Source organism: Fringilla coelebs, assembly GCF_963513975.1.
Source record: "Fringilla coelebs genome assembly, chromosome: 3".
Lineage (NCBI taxonomy): Eukaryota > Metazoa > Chordata > Aves > Passeriformes > Fringillidae > Fringilla > Fringilla coelebs.
The window spans coordinates 21,469,504-21,485,980 of NC_140030.1; the positions used below are offsets into that span (position 1 = coordinate 21,469,504).

The 16,477-nt window shown below is 36.0% G+C and overlaps 1 protein-coding gene across 2 annotated transcripts in view; it reads left to right on the top strand.

The window, feature by feature from the left end:
- The window catches only part of MYOM2 (myomesin 2), a 76,050-nt gene that overhangs the window by 39,801 nt on the left and 19,772 nt on the right, over positions 1–16,477 (top strand). Inside the window, exons 17-27 of one of the 2 annotated variants that reach the window (XM_084202411.1) lie at positions 488–662; positions 1,974–2,095; positions 2,866–2,886; positions 4,253–4,440; positions 6,902–7,028; positions 10,069–10,247; positions 10,416–10,530; positions 11,062–11,218; positions 11,311–11,417; positions 13,119–13,163; positions 13,644–13,780. In XM_084202411.1, coding sequence (XP_084058537.1) covers positions 488–662; positions 1,974–2,095; positions 2,866–2,886; positions 4,253–4,440; positions 6,902–7,028; positions 10,069–10,247; positions 10,416–10,530; positions 11,062–11,218; positions 11,311–11,417; positions 13,119–13,163; positions 13,644–13,780 — 1,373 coding nt within the window. The remainder of the gene's footprint in view (positions 1–487; positions 663–1,973; positions 2,096–2,865; positions 2,887–4,252; positions 4,441–6,901; positions 7,029–10,068; positions 10,248–10,415; positions 10,531–11,061; positions 11,219–11,310; positions 11,418–13,118; positions 13,164–13,643; positions 13,781–16,477) is intronic. The other variant, XM_084202412.1, reaches the window with a different exon arrangement.

Here is a 16,477-nt window from a genome sequence, read left to right on the forward strand (position 1 = left end):
ATTAGTTAACTGTAAGACATTATTTCTTAATCCTCACAATATCATATCTCTATAGTTTATGTGCATTTCTTACTGACACAGTAAGGCTACAGGGACATAAGCTCTACATCAACCTCTTATTTGAGAAAGAAATTAGAAAGTGAAGATTTTCATATCTGTATGCTTTTATCCACACTCATATTTGAAAATATGTGCTCCTGTAATTTGCTATCATAAAACCTGCATGAAATCATATAGGTAAGGACCTGCACAGAGCATTCTGAGAAAAAAATAGAAAAAAAAATTGTATACACACATATATATATATAGGTATCCAGACTTAAAGAAATATATTAAAATACATATCATGTAACAATATTAACATGGTAGGAGTGGTTATAGCTGTAGTGATTAAATATGATCAAATTATACAGTGCTTCATCTAGTTCAAATTACTTTTATTTTTATGTATTTTCTAATATGTATGTGTTTTATCTCTTTTTCTTAGTTTTACCATCTGCACCTGGTCAGGTGGTGGCCACAAGGAATACAAAAACATCAGTTGTAGTTCAATGGGATAAACCAAAACATGAAGAGGATTTATATGGCTACTACATTGAGTATTCTGTGGTGGGATCAAACCACTGGGAACCCAGTAACCATAAACCTATTAAATATAACAGGTATTGATAACAATCCTGTACTTTTGGGAAGTTTGAAAACTGCAGGTTATTTTTAAGACAATTTATGTGCTAAGCCATAGGGTTACAATTGAAGGAGAATGTTGAATGAATGGAAGAAAAACAGTCTGCAGGCTCTCAGAGCCAAGATTTCCAAATTGCAGGGCAAGTCTCCTCACCTTTTGATTTTTTTTTCATATATTTTTCTATTCCATGACTTTGAGTTTTAAAAGAAAACTCTAAAGACATTATTCCAAATGTCTTGGACATGAGTAAATGCAAAACATGCCCTTTTAAAGCATGAGTTATGTTGTGGGGTAAACAGACCTGATGAGGAAGAGTATGAGAAAGGAGAGGGAATTCTAAAGCTTTATCATAGTCCATGAATAACAGAGCAAAAGGTCAAGCCATTTCTGCTATAAATATGGTGGCAAAAGTGCTTTGGCAGCTATTGTGCAGGAAGCAAAGTGTCCAATTCCTGATCTGTACATCTTTGGATAAAGAGCAGTGGACCCTGTTTCTAATTCCCTCGTCATGACACCAGCACTGTTTTAATTTCTGGTGATTTCTTATTCCCTCCTGAAGATATCAAACTTCATTATGAGATTCTTCAAGCAATTTCCTCTGTGAAAATCATATTTATTTTTATTGCAATCAATCACCTAATGCAAAGATTAGATTTTTAGTTTGTATTTTCTATAACAAGCACATTATATTGTTTTGTGTGTTATGTCAGTCATTAACTGAGTGATTTTGTATTCTGATGAGTTCTTTTTTCAAGTAGTCAAGAAATTTGATCCAAAAAATAGTAGAGACTAGTTCTTGGTCAAAGGGGGTTGAGAGAGCACAAAAATAAGAGAAAACATTTAATTTCTTCATATGTGAACTTATATTACAATAGGATAGCTCTGAGTATTTTATTTAATATAGTAATTACCTAAGAAACTCAGATCCAAACTGAAAGCTATTTTTGACAATGACTATAAAATTACAGTGAAAAATACAGTTCCTTCCCAGAATAGATTAGAATTTAGCAAGACAAAGTTCAGAGGGACTATATTATATTTTATCTGACTTCACCTGCCAGATCAGTGCTAACAATCTAATGACTACTGCAATTTTTGCTACAGTGTCCCTTCCAGTTATACTGTACTACATCATGCCTTTTATTGCCGTTTGCCTCTTGGAAATATTTTCCTTTGTGAAGCACTCATGAAGTTGAGCTTTTTAATTGATACAACAATAAAATGTTACAGCATGGAATGATTCCTGTAAAATATACACTAATACGTGATGCTATCTTTTTTAACCCAGGTTTGTGGTTCATGGCTTGGAAACTGGAGAGAAATATGTCTTCCGTGTGAAAGCTGCGAATGCTGTAGGATTGAGTGAAAACTCACAGGAGTCAGAGGCTGTAACTGTGCAGGCAGCCCTTAGTAAGTGTGATTCCATGCAACTCTTTCCCAAATGAGTGACATATCTTCAGAAATCACCTCCTTTGGTCTGATTTACTATAATAATATACCTTGCAGCCATCACGCACATTTGTTTAATGATGCCTATTGGCTAGCATGTGGCTATTCTAGAGAAAAGACATTGTTTTATTTAAAAAGTTGTTTATAATGACTGTTAGAAATATTGGGTAAGATGAACTTTAATGGCCAGGTTGCCTTTTGCTCCTAGGCTGTATTAAGAAATTTAAATACTGAGTAAGTTAGACAATTAGTTTCTAAGTGACTTGGAGTGGTGTGAAACATTTTAGCATGGAATCTGCTCTATTTAGAAGAGTTTCAGTGAGCTTTATTACTGCATAACTGAACCAAACAGAAAATCCCCTTTGTTTGCTCCAGTTGGAGCACAATCTACCTCCTCTGGTGTCCTCAAAGAAAATTTCTGTGTAAGGTCAGTCGTGCAGCCTTCAGTGGGAATGGCACATGTTGAGTGAAGGGTTGAATAAGTGCTTACAACAAAGAATAGACAGGTCTGGGCTATCATGGGTCAATTTGAATTAAGGGACAGTGTCAGCTCCATAGTGAAAAATGTTAAATAGGACACGTTTTCCCCAGCAGAGTGCCCTCAACCTCTTGGAGAAAACCAGTAGACATATTTGTGAGAAATAATTCTCTGAAAGATTTATAATTCAGTGTAGTCATTAGAAAGCAAATTTGTACATTACTGACAAAGTTACTCTATTTGACTCTTTTAGGAGGAAGTGTGTCTCATATGGGTAGGTGATGCACGGACACTTGCACATCTATCACCACAATGTTGTCAATGCACTTGCACTTATTTGTCACTGTGTGCTTTGGAGATGAGGGTTGCATGGGGTATATCATCAAACACAGAGCACGTGGATCTTACACACACTTGTGGGATGTGGACAGCTTTTATCCATTTTTGTAGCCTTTACAGGAATTTAGCAGGAATATTTATAGATGATGCAGCATCAGCATGGCCAGAATCTTTCTGCAGTATTACTTTAAGATTATTTACAGGAATTTGCTACAGTCATTCTTATTTAACAAGAAGTGGCAGCAAACACAAAGGCCACATTTTGTGACCTCTGAGTATAGCACTATATCTGAAAAAAAAAAAGTTTGAAAGGGCAGCTATGCTGATTACTATTGGTCTTTATGGTGACTGCTAGTACAGCTCCAAGATCAGGGACTGTACTAAAGTCTTTGCTAATGTATTCTCTTCTGAATGAGGTAAGTTACATTCATTCAAGTTATATTGGTAATTAAACAGAAAGTATCAGATCAGCTTTAGGGACAGGTGTTTAGCTGTACTGATTGGAGCACTCCAGTGTCAAAAAAGGCATATCTTTGGGCAGACCTTCGAGTATGGATGACAAATGCAAAACCACTTGCTACGAGGGGTGCTTGCCAGTAGGAGGGGATTAAAAAGCTCAGAAAAAGGGTTTTCTTCATCCTTAGGAAGGTGCCTTGGTGACATTTCTGCTTCTGCTACAGAAGAGAGTAAACCCATGCAAGGAGCTTCATGAAGGACATTAATATTCTGCCTCAACATAGGTTAAGTTACTGGAAGTCTAAATACCTTCTATTCTTTCTGGGTCAAAAAGCAGTCACAGTCTGAATAAAGCATATAATATCAGGACAGTGCAGGAAAACTGTGGTGGCCATAGATCAGTCAGTCACATGATTTCATTTCATTAAAGTTTATAGACTTTTTTCTTTTTTTACTGGATGGTTTTTACTGCATTCCATAAGTATTTGAGCAGCTTTTTTTTTTTTTTTTTTCTTCCTAGGAGGAGGTCTTCTGACCCACTTAAATATTTTAGCATAATTTTTGGTTTGGAGACACTGGCATTACTATTTCCCTGAAAAGATCATCTATTCTTCCTTACTACCTTCTGAGAGGGCAAAACGTTAGGCAGGTGTTTTAAAACCTTCCATGTTTATATCTGGTGATAAAATGAATGTTGGTTAGCAACTTTGCGATTACTTTGCTCTCATTGTGCAGCTGAGAGCAGTATGCTTCAGAAAACAGAAGCAATATCAAAAATGCTAAGCAACTTCTACACTGCAGTGTTTTAGACTGTCCTAACTCGCAGGTCGCCTATTTCCTTGTAGCTTGTCCTTCGTATCCTCATGGTATCACTCTTCTGAACTGTGATGGGCATTCAATGACCCTTGGCTGGAAAGCACCAACATACAGTGGAGGCTCACCAATCCTTGGTTATTACATGGACAAACGGGAAGCTAACCATCAAAACTGGCACGAAGTCAATTCTTCCCTCATTACCCGGACGATTTATACGGTTGGTAATTTTTACTCATTACATTTTTTGCAGTTGATTTGAATTTTTTCTTCAGATTTTTTTAACAGAGAAATTCTTTAAATACTTACTTCAACAAAACTAGACACTTCCATTCAGAGTGCAGCAATGTTACACCTGGGCTAAAAGATCAGTGCCATCCCCTACTGTGAAATTCTAATACGAATAAGACCCTTGAGATAAGTTAATTTTGAGGGAAAAGTGTGAAACACATTTTTCACAAGGAATAAGAGGAATGAGCTATAAGATGTTCCCCAAGCTATTTTCATTAATGATCAGCGTATACATCACCACTATAAGAATATACTGAGTAAGGATGGAAGCATTTAGCAGGACAGATAACTGCTCTCTGTAGTACTGAGGATTTGCAAACAAAATGGAGATGGGTTGAGAAAAAATATAACTGCCTCTGTTCGTACTCTAAAAATCTGCCTTCAGCTGAAAAATCATGTTTATTAATGAACTCAGAGTTATGTCGTGTCACCTCCTTCACAGAGTACAGTTTTGAAATTCATTACTTCTGGTTTCACTTGCAATTTAGGAAATGTTTCTTAAAATAGGAAAATTAGGATGTGAACTTCCATGAAGAAAAGTTAGGGAGATAGGAAATAGCAAGTAATCAATCAATGTGATGCTTCTAAAATTAAGTTAAACAATCAGATTTTACTCACAAATACCTAAAAATTTTATTTCTGCAAGTCAGCAAATTCCCTGTAAAGCTTAGGACAGAAGTAAGTCTTGCAGGTATTTGACATTGAAGTAGAAGATAATAATGCAGATGAGCTGAGGAAGAATGTTTCATGCATGGAAGGCAGGCAGCATGCGTGCCTGTGACTGATTCTATGAGTGGCATCTCCGACATAGCAGATGGACCATGGATGGTGAGAAATAAAAAAGGGCAGGTAGGATAGGCATGAAAGGGCAATACTAAACAGTGCTTTCTACATATTTTTATTTTTAATGCATTTGTAAACAAATGGGTAAAGCAAATTAGGGCTTACCATTGAGAATTGAACTTGGTATTTAAGTGTCAATCCTGCCAGTAACTGTATTTGTGCATCTTTGTACATTAGTTTGAATGGCTAGAATCTGAAATACTGATGGTAAACAAAACCAAGACAGGTTTTAGTAGCACAGAATATTTTATGACATACTGCAAACAGAGAATGCCTGAGATATTCAGTACAGCACTGGGAAATCGCTAAAGGTTTAATCTTCTCTTATCAAATAATTCTATGGGAGCCCCACAAATATTCTTTCCCTTAATAACCTGGGATTTCAAAATAATTTTCAGAGACTGATCTATTTTTCTGTCTTTTGGGTCATATTATTTAGCTCCTTGTCTTCAGGAAAGTATGTCTAAATTATTTTCGTGCCTGAATTTTCTGTGTTACCTTGTTTGCTTTGGTCTTGTATTTGATGCTACCCCATATGTTTGTTACCATAACATGTTTTTCATCGTTAAAAAAAAATCACAACAAAATCCTTTTTTATTTCACATTTTCAAAGAAAACTATTTATTCATGAAAATCTAAAATTGTTTGGTATCTCCATTAGGAGTACCATTCTTAGCTGTCTCTCTTGAGACATATGATTAAATATAACGATGGGAAAATGATTTAGAGGAATCAGGTATAGAAGACTTGGTTTTTTGTATTTAGGTGTTCTGGAAGAAGAAGGATGGAAGAGGGCTGCTGCCATGAGGTGTTCTGGGTGTCGAGACATTCATGCCTTTTAGTCCTCTGCTTTGGTCTCAAAATCTGAGATGCTGGTGTGGGGATGAGCTCATTAGATGAATCAGAGTTCATTTACCAGGGGTGTTTGCAGAGGATTATTATGGATTCTGCTCATCCCATTACCAGTGCTTACTTTCTCACTTTGTAATGGTAGGTAGCATCAAGAGAAAGATTCAGACAAGCCACAAAATACTACTGAGAGGCTGTCCTGGAGTTACATCAGAACATTGTGGAACTAACTGGATTGTTTTTTGTTTTTTTTTTTATAATTTGCTTTTCTTCCTAAGTCAGTCCTTTGTGACCTTTTTAAGCAAAACACAATTTTTACTCCCACTTAAGTGAATGGCTTATGAACAGCCATTCACAAGCAATGCAAGAAGGTATTTAATTTTAGAACACTCCCCTGTAAGTATCTACTAGTGGTCATTCATTGATTGGGCTCCTAGAATCTTTGCTCTAAACTCTTACGACTTTTCACGCCAAAATATGAGTGCTGTCATTCCTAGGATTATGTGACTGAAATGTGGACATATAATATAGAACTCTCTAGTGTGTTTGGTTTAAGAGTAAAGTCTTCAAATTGGACCCTTCAGCATGGCAGTAAGGCCTGATAATTAATTAATTAATGTTTGTATCCAAGTTTTATTATTAAATGAATATAAATCATGGCTTTTGATATATTGAATTGTTTTCTCAAATGAAAAAAGGTAGAGGATTTGATTGAAGATGCCTTCTATGAATTCAAAGTTGCTGCTGCAAATCTGGTTGGAATAGGTCAACCTTCAGATCCCAGTGAGCATTTTAAGTGTAAAGCCTGGACTATGCCTGAACCTGGTAAGTATATTAGTTCTTTATGAATCTCAAAGTCGTTAAAACACAGCCACTGAGTTCCAGCCAAACTCTGCAGGATTTCTTTCGCTTAATTGGTTCCATAGTTCCTGTTGAGATTGCCCTTGCTTCTGAGATCTGTTAAAAGTAACCACCACACCTCTAATGATGACATCTCTTTCCTGGGAAACAGATGACCTTTCCTCAGCTTGTTGAGTGTCCCTTTCTTTCACTGCTCTCACCAGCTCAGAAGAACGTCGAGCCTTTAGTCGATGTTTGTATCTCTACCACCTCTTCAAGCTCTACAAGCTCCACCTCACACTCAGCACCTGTACAATATCTCTGCAGTCTGTTAAGAATGTTCCTGGAGTTTCAGACTCCAAAGCTACATTAGCTTTTGGTCATAAATAGCACACAAGAGGGGTCTGTTTCTTGATGTAGGGACAAGTGGCACAGCTAGTCTTCTATTCTCCAGTGGTGTGCCCATATAATGTGTTTCTCCTGGATTGTACCAAGGTGCTACCTTGAGAGATTGTTATTAGCCAGGTGTTAGAAAAAATGTGCCAACAAATCTACAGTAGTAATGGCAGTGCACAAACTGGAGACACTACTCCAAATAAGTGTTTTTCAATGCTGAGTTCAGCACCTGTAACTCTAATTTCTGCAGGTCATTTGCCTGCTTACAAATCCCCTTCTTTTTGCCCTCTAAAACAAGAATGACACTATTAATTTCCAAGTAGTTCCTTTAAATGCCCATATTATTTGCTGAAAAGCTGTTTGTTTTTTACCTTTTCTGGTAAAATTCTTCAGAATTCAAAAATCTTACCATATGGATTGAATGACATGACCAAAATGTCAATAACAAAACAGTTAACCTCCTGACCTTAACTCACTGTAATTACATTTTTTTTATAATCTTGTGATATTTAGTGCAAATGTATCATCATTTGAACAATTATTTTTCTTAAAGAAATTAGCTACAATTTATGCTCTCTACAGTTTTTTCAAAACATAATTGAAATTATGCAGTGTGTAAAGAAGTGAAAATGATCCTTCATTTTAAATGACAGATAAAAAAATAAAATGTGTTTTCAGGAAATGGAAAGAGTGAAATTTTCATAATGAACAATCTGACCTTTTTAGTGTTTGGGTGATTACATTGTTCTCATTATGCTATGAGTTGAATAGACAGTTGATTGCTTTCGTCCTGCTTAAAAAAACCCACTAGAAGAAAAGAACATTGCCCACCCTGCAAAAAACCTCAAATCTCTGAACCTGTTAAATATTTCACAAGCCTTTTTTAAGATAGATTTTTAAACAGTGGTTCAGAAATAATGAAAAGAAATAATTGAGATTTAAGACTGGGAGAAGAACCTGACCCTCTTCCCAGACTTACTAAAGGTAGTGAGGACTAGAGTAATGTGACTGCAATATGCTCCCAGCATCAACAAAATATTCTTCCACCTTTTGATATAGAAGGAAGGTTTCCTTAGAAAGGCCAAAACCTTTTGCAGTATTTCCAGCATAAGTGATGGATTCTTTGTTCAGAGTCCATAATTATTTCATCATTCCACAGAACTTTAGTCTTAGGTGTCTCTGTGAGTTTCTGTGTGTTAGCAATGATAGTTAATGGATTATCTTACATTGCTTTAGATAAAAAGAAATGTCTGGGGTCTCAGACTCCTCAGAATAGAACATGCTTCATTACATTTTTCCTTCTACTGTCTAGATTTCTATCGGGTCCATTTGACAGTGTATTTTTAATTATCTGTGGATATATGGACATTCGGATTGGGCTTTTTAAAGAGCCCTGAGGGTACACTTTAGATTCTTTGAAAATGGCATTCTTTCCATGAGAAATCTAATATTTATCCTTATAAGGTCTGAAAAAGGTATTTAATATATTTATTATCTGAAATGTGTTTATTCACTTTGGAGAAAAGCTTTTCTAATTTTTTTCTTTCCCCCAGTGTATTTGCTGAATATCATCCTTTACAAATTTTAAGTTCATTCATCATTGGTTAACATCCTGTAGTCTGGAATGGCAATTAGATTTATTTATAAGGCTTTCCACTCCTTTTTTATGATTATTTTAAATGGTAAGATGTGTTGTAGGGAAAATTAATGTCTTGAAAACTTAGGAAATCCTTAAGTCTGAAGTTAATCCCTAAGTCTTCAGCTTTCTACATCTAAAGCACAATAATTTGACTGAATATGAGAATTCTGTCATGGGTGTTTGACCACGGTAGGAAGCTTATATAATTATGCCTTTACATTTATATTTATTTACCAGTGTGAACAAATATCAAGAGTATAGTAAAAATAATTGCCATAAGTTAGACTGAATGGCACTTCAACAGTTAGGCAAAGGAGAGGGAAAGTATAGTAGGAAGAACATGACCTGGTAGTTGCAAACGTAAATTCTCACTTATTTGTAGAGTATCAGGATACTCTTGGTTTAAATATTTATCCTAACAGATATCATTCACCCTATGAGGTACCTCTTGGCTGCAGCTATCCAGTTCAAAATAAAAATTCTTTTGTCAGGGAAAAAGAAGCCTGATCCAAAGTCCCTTGGTGCCACTGGATTTGGGATTACTTTGAAAGATCATGGCTTATGTATACTAATGAAAAGATAAAAAACCTGATGTTAAATTATGAACCTGAATGAGGCTCAGTGAAGCGACTTTGATGTGAGGCTGGTGAGTTGAATAATAGACAAGAAGCCTCTCTTTCTTGTTGGAAAATCTTAAACTGCATGGATTTTCCACATGATTAGCTTAACCTTAAAATAGAGTTACTGAGATCTAGCTAAGCAAGTATGCTTCAGAATACTAATGTCACTCACTGTATGAGGCAGGTATTGCTGTATAGAGCCATGAGGGGGAAATGGCCTAAATACCACATATACCAGGTGTATTGTAAAGGATGAGATTTTTGAAAGCAGATACAGTCAAAATTATAGCAATACATTTCAGCCTCTACTGGAACAGCTTGCAAAAGTTTATTATATTAAAGTGAATTTCCAATATTTGAAATATTTTAGGTCCTGCCTATGATCTCATGGTATGTGAAGTTAGAAAAACATCACTAGTTCTTCTGTGGAAAGCTCCTGTGTATGAAGGCAAAAGCCCTATTACTGGGTATTTAGTGGACTATAAAGAAGTAGATTCAGAAGACTGGATCACTGCTAATGAAAAACCTACTTCAAAGCGCTATTTTAAGGTAACATTTCCATTGATTAATATTAATATAAAATGGAGTACTAGAAGTTCTGATTGAGTATAAAAAAGGTATGCATTTGGACTTCAGCTTCTGCTAATATCTTCATATGAGTAAACAAAATAGTTTAGATTGTTTTTTAAATTGGCTCTGGCCTTTATCTTGTTTAAGGTCACTGATTTACATGAGGGTCATACCTATGTCTTCAAAGTTCGTGCAGTGAATGATGCTGGGGTAGGCAAGTCATCTGAAATATCTGAACCAGTGCTTGTTGAGGAACGGCCAGGTAAAATGAATTGTTTAATCTCCTCTGTTTCTAAAATACTTGGAATTGTGTTTAACCAACCTAATTTGATATCACATATAAGTATTTGAAGAATTAAGAATCTCAGTCTTAAAACTTAAAGAAACAATTGCAATTTTTTTCTTTACTTACTTCAGGAGTTACTTGATAATCTGCTGTTCTGGTTTTTATTCTAACAAAGGTGCTACTTGTTGTGAAACGCATTTATTAAAGCTTCAGGAATGATAATAAAATTGGTTTGTTTAAACATTCATGTCTTCTCATATTCAGTTATATCTTATTCATTTGTTTGTCAATAAGCATTTATTAGTATTATCATTCATTTCTTGCATGTAGAGTAAGAAACTCAATGGCGTGTGATGCTGAGGCAGCATATGACATAAACCTGCTTTAAGACCTGCTAATAAAATCAGTATCTTTTAGGACAAAATAGATATGGGCTTTAGTAATTTATGAATTGCACCTTGGCAGAAAAATGCAGTCTTGACATTTGAGTTGATTCCTATTTTGCAGGAACAAAAGAAATCTATTCAGGTGTGGATGATGAGGGCAATATTTACCTGGCTTTTGAGTGCAAAGAAGCAACAGATGCATCTCATTTTGCATGGGGTAAATCTTATGAGGAGATTGATGATTCTCATAAGTTTAAGATTGAAACAGAAGGAAATCAGTAAGTCATGCCAATATACCAAAGGAAGTCAGTGAGCCATGTTAAAAATGTGATACGCAGCTAATGATTTTCTTTTTAATTGGTGTTTTTAGTTCTAAGCTGTACTTCAAAAATCCTGATAAATCAGACTTGGGAACTTACTCTATCTCAGTTAGTGACACAGATGGGATTTCCTCCAGCTTTGTTATGGATGATCAAGGTAAGGTCCTTACAATTCCAAATCTTTCATCACTGTATCACCTCAACTGCACTAAAAATTGCCCAAGGAAAAAACCAGAATGGAACCCTACAACTCTCACATTATTTCCTATGCATTAAAGAAAAACAAAAAAGAACCCTCAACAGGCTTTGTGTGATTACTTATTTTTCTGATTATCATAATAATGAAAGCTGGGATAACTTCAGGCAACATTTTCTTGATAAAGATAAAAAATATGGCAAATTAGAATTGTTTTCATTATGCTGGGATTATAACAATGTTTGTAAATATTCCTTACACTTTCAGTTGTGCTTGAGGCTCTAGATGCAGTTTCTCATAGCTGAGATGCAGGAAATTAGTGAGAAAAATGATGATGCTTTAACAAGGTCTAATTACATTGGGTCAAATTATCATTTGGCTTACATATATATTAGTTTTGCTTTATTTCATTGTAGCTCTTTTATTATTCATTGGATTCACAATTAATTTGCTTCAGTCTCATTTCGTTCTATCACTGAGAAATGCTGACATAAAAAAACAGAGGACAATTTGCTATTTTGTGTAAAATAAAAATTTGCTGCTTTCCCAGTTCTCAGCTGTAATTGCTCTGCCCAGTTCCTCAAGTATTAAAATCCCCCTGCTTTTCAACCTACTAAGCCTTTAAGGAATCACAGTGGGAAACATGTCAAACCACCCTTTCCAAGTAGGTGTTGAGAAGAAATCCATGTTCAGGGGGAAAAAAACTGTTGTTCAGGACATGGAAAAATTACAAGCCATTATCATGAGAACTGCCCTTTAGCTAAGTTTTGAAGCATCACTCTAAAATCTTTCTGTAGATCTTGTCATCATGTACTCTAGCTTTGAATTTTTTTTTTTTTTAAAGCACTGAAGGTGTTTCCCATCCCATACTTCCCCTTTTCTGATCATATATCACTGAAAATTACAATTTTATTTATACTGGATCCCTGCACAAGTATCAGATTTTTCATCTTAACACTGAAAACCATAATTTCACTGCCCATTTATTCTCTCAAAAGCTATAACTTTCCTGTAATTTTTCTAAATGCTCTATCATGTCATAAATCCATGCTAATTTTCTCTGGTCGTTGCATTATCTGTAAATTTGGAATTGGCAGTAATGTTCATTTTCCAAATCTTCATTGGTAATGACTATGATAAATAGGATTAGTATGAAAATCTAAAAAACTAAATTTGAGACTCTCACACAGCCTTCATGAGGATTTGGTGAATTAACTAGAACTTTCTGTATTGTTTTCAGACTAACCTGCAGTCAATCTTGTTACCTGACACAGTAACACAAAATTTTCAGGAACCGTCTGAGAAAGGAAGTCAGGGCATAAAGGAACCTTATATACTGCTTAGAAGCTATAGTTTCCCATCTTTCTTTTATATTGCTATTTTTAAAGTATAAAATACTTTTTGCCCTTTGTTTAGATTCCCTTGCATAAGAGAGTGTGTACTAAAATGCATGCAATAGGAACAGTAAGATTTGCTAAATCTATGTATCAGAAGTTAAGTTTCCTAAATCTTTTTTTCAGTCATTTTTTTAAAAGTTGTGTATTTATATACAAGCTTTAAGGAGATAACTTTGCTGATGCTGATATTTATTTTCATCAACACCCATTTGCTGTCTGTATTTTTCAGAATAAATTAAGATGTGAATATTTTTCTTATTTTCAGAGTTTGAACGTTTGATGGCATTAAGTTATGAAATAAAGAATCCAAGTAAGTTGAAGATTTGAATCTATTAGACAATTCTAGAAGGAATATAATTACATACTAATGACTGGAGTTCCAAAAAGATTCTTCCTGAGACAATGGCAGCTTCATTTTTCATGGCAGTTTCATTGAACATGGAACACCTTGCTTCCTTATCTTTTACTTTGTTTAGAAGAATATTAGTTGACATCAAATAAAATCGTTGTTCCTAAGTGTCTCAAGTTTTAGTTTAACAATACATTATAGACTGTTTCTAGCAAAATACTTACTCAATGTACAAACAGTAAGCGGTAAATTCTCTTCTCCCTTTGAGAAATTAATTTAAAAATCAGTTAGAGACTGCATTAGAGGACTTTTCCCTGTGTATAATTTATTTGATACCCAAAAATCCATAAATAATTGGGAATTGCTAGTATTTTACTATGATATTCCTATTTCTTACAAGGTTTCTTGAACTATTGGTTTTTGATTCCTTTCTTTTTGTAGCAATTCCACTGAAATCAGAATTAGCTTATGAGGTTCTTGATAAAGGAGAAGTCCGTTTCTGGATTCAGGCTGAAAGCTTATCTCCAGATTCTACTTTCCGATTTGTCATTAATGATAAAGAAGTTGAAAACAGTGATGTAAGTACATAATTAATATAATGAGTACTATACATAAGTGATTTTTTTTAAGACACCTGCAGGTTTCTATTGTTATAACAGAATCATGGAGTTATTTAAGTTGGAAAAGACCTTTAAGATCATGGAATCCAACAGTTAACATGACACTGCCAAGTCCACCACTAAACCATGTCCCAAAGTGCCACATCTACTTGTCTTTTAAATACCTCCAATGATGGTGACTCAACCACTGCCCTGGGCAGCCTTCTTCTTTCAGTGAAGAAATTTTTCCTAATATCCAGTCTGAACCCTCTTGATGCAACTTGAGGCCTTTTCTTCTTGTCCTATTGCTTGTTACTTGGGAGAAGGAATGATCCCAACCTGGGTGCAACCTCCTTCACGCAGTTGTAGAGAACATTAATGGTCCCCCCTGAGCCTCTGTTTTTCCAGGCTAAACAGCCCCACCTCCCCCAAATGATCCTCACGGGGCTTGTGCTTCCAACCCTTCATCAGCTCCTTTGTCCTCTGGACACACTCCAGCACCTCAATGTCTATCTTGCAGTGATGAGCCCAGAACTGAACACAGATTTGAGACGTGGCCCCACCAGTGCTGAGTACAATTACTGCTCTGCTGCTGCTGGCCGCACTGTCGCTGGTGCAGGCCAGGCTGCCACTGGCCTTCTTAACCTCCTGGGCACATGCTGATGGTTCATGCTCACATGCTGTCGACCAGCACCTCCAGGTCCTTTCCCACTGGGACACTTTCCAGCAACTCCTCCCCAAGTCTTGTTTTGACCCCAGGGCAGGACCTGGCACTTGGCTTTGTTGAACCTCAAGCAATCGGTCTCAAGCCATCTATTCAACTTGTCGAGATATCTCTGCAGAGTCTTCCTACCCTCCTGCAGATCAGCACTCCCACCCAACTTGATACTTTTCTCTAGATCATTGATAACAATATTAAACAGGACTGGCCCCACTGTTGAGCCCTGGAGAACATGATTTGTGATATCTTACCAATTGGATTTAACTCCATTCACCACCACTTTGCCCTTGGCCATCCAGCCAGGAGCTAGTGCTTGTGTCCAAGCTATGAGCAGCCAGTTTCTCCAGGAGAAAGCTGTGGGAAACAGTGTCAAAGGCTTGACTTAATTCCCAGTAGGCAACACCCACAGCCCTTCCTTCATCCACTAAGTGGGTCACCTTGTCACTGAAGGTTATCAGGTCAGTAAAGCAGGACTTGCCTGTCACAAGCCCGTGCTGGCTAGGCCTTATCCCCTGGTTGTCTTGTGCATGTTGCCTGGTGTCTCTACTTCTTAATATTCCCTTGAACTGCGGTCAGGCTGACAGGCCTGTAGTTCCCTGGATCCCATAGCTTCTTAATGTCATGTTATTAAGTTAGGATAATACCTGAAAATAAGGCTAATCTATACTCAAATATTTTTTTCAGTATAGTATTCCTGTTGCAGAGTGAGCCTATTCATATTGGAAAAAGAGTTGGACTCTGTCTATTCAGAAGGAGAATTTCCACACAGACCAGTGTTAAGCACAAATATTTTAGAAAAATAGCTCAAGAAAATGGCTGCTTCAGTTTTGGGTTCCAAACCAACCAGACACGCTGTTCCCAAAGACTTTCTGAGGCCGATATTAATAGTTTTATGTATAATGCGGGAGGCACTTGACAATGCAGCAGTGTTCGTAGCCTTAAAATTTTAATATGCTATCACTTTCTATTATTCTATTTTTTTCTATTTTTTAAATTTTGGAGTAGTAACTGTGCAATGAGCACTACATAGAGATGAAAGGGTAGGCCATCAGCTTCCCAAATTTCTATAGCTCTAGGAAGACCTCTCATATAAAGGAGCATAAAAAAGATTGGGCTGAGAAGAAAGTAAGGTCATGTCTTTGCAGGGCAAGAGTGTGGTTCATCTACAGGCCATAAGCACAGCACTGGAAACACTTTCCTGTGAAGACTTCATCTTCATTGCAGCTGTTTGAAAGATTTGCTTTATTCCTGAGAATGAAAATCCTGGTTGGGGTCAGAAAAGTTTTATCAGCATTTTTATACCATACAAAAGCAAAGAGCATTTACTTTAATTACATATTGACAAGTGGAAGAAGTATTTCTGAGTAAAATACTTATCTGTTTATCTTTCTTTAAGAAGTAATAAACCATAGCACTGAAAACCTGAATATTTGTGCCTAGGATGTATTGAAATGACAGTACTTTGTCTTGGCAATGTTCATGGAACAGAATGAGCTATTTTTAGTTCGCATATGTTTTGGAAGTGTTGACATCAGAAAAAGTCTTGAGATGAAGCTTCATTATTTCACCTCTTTAATTAGTAACCCACAGGTGACATTTATGTTTGGAGACAGATGATATTTTTGTGGAAAGTCACATAAAAGCCTAATATTTATGATGCCCATAAAATCATTGAACTTCATCTTGCTGCATAATGGCAATAGTTAGAAGCCTAATTGCACTCTAAAACCTGTCTGGAGACTGGGCTACAGTCACTGAACATGTTCAATAGACCATTATGTGGGTGAATTGTGGCCTGATTCATGACGTTGGCTCAACTGATAAATTTTCTCCTGCTAGGCCTAACAGGGAGTTTTTTGGTAAGATTTCAAAATAAGCTTAAAATGGAATGAACTGAGCCCCATTTACTCACATTTTATTTTAATATTTTAATATTTTTTAAAATAAAACTAGAG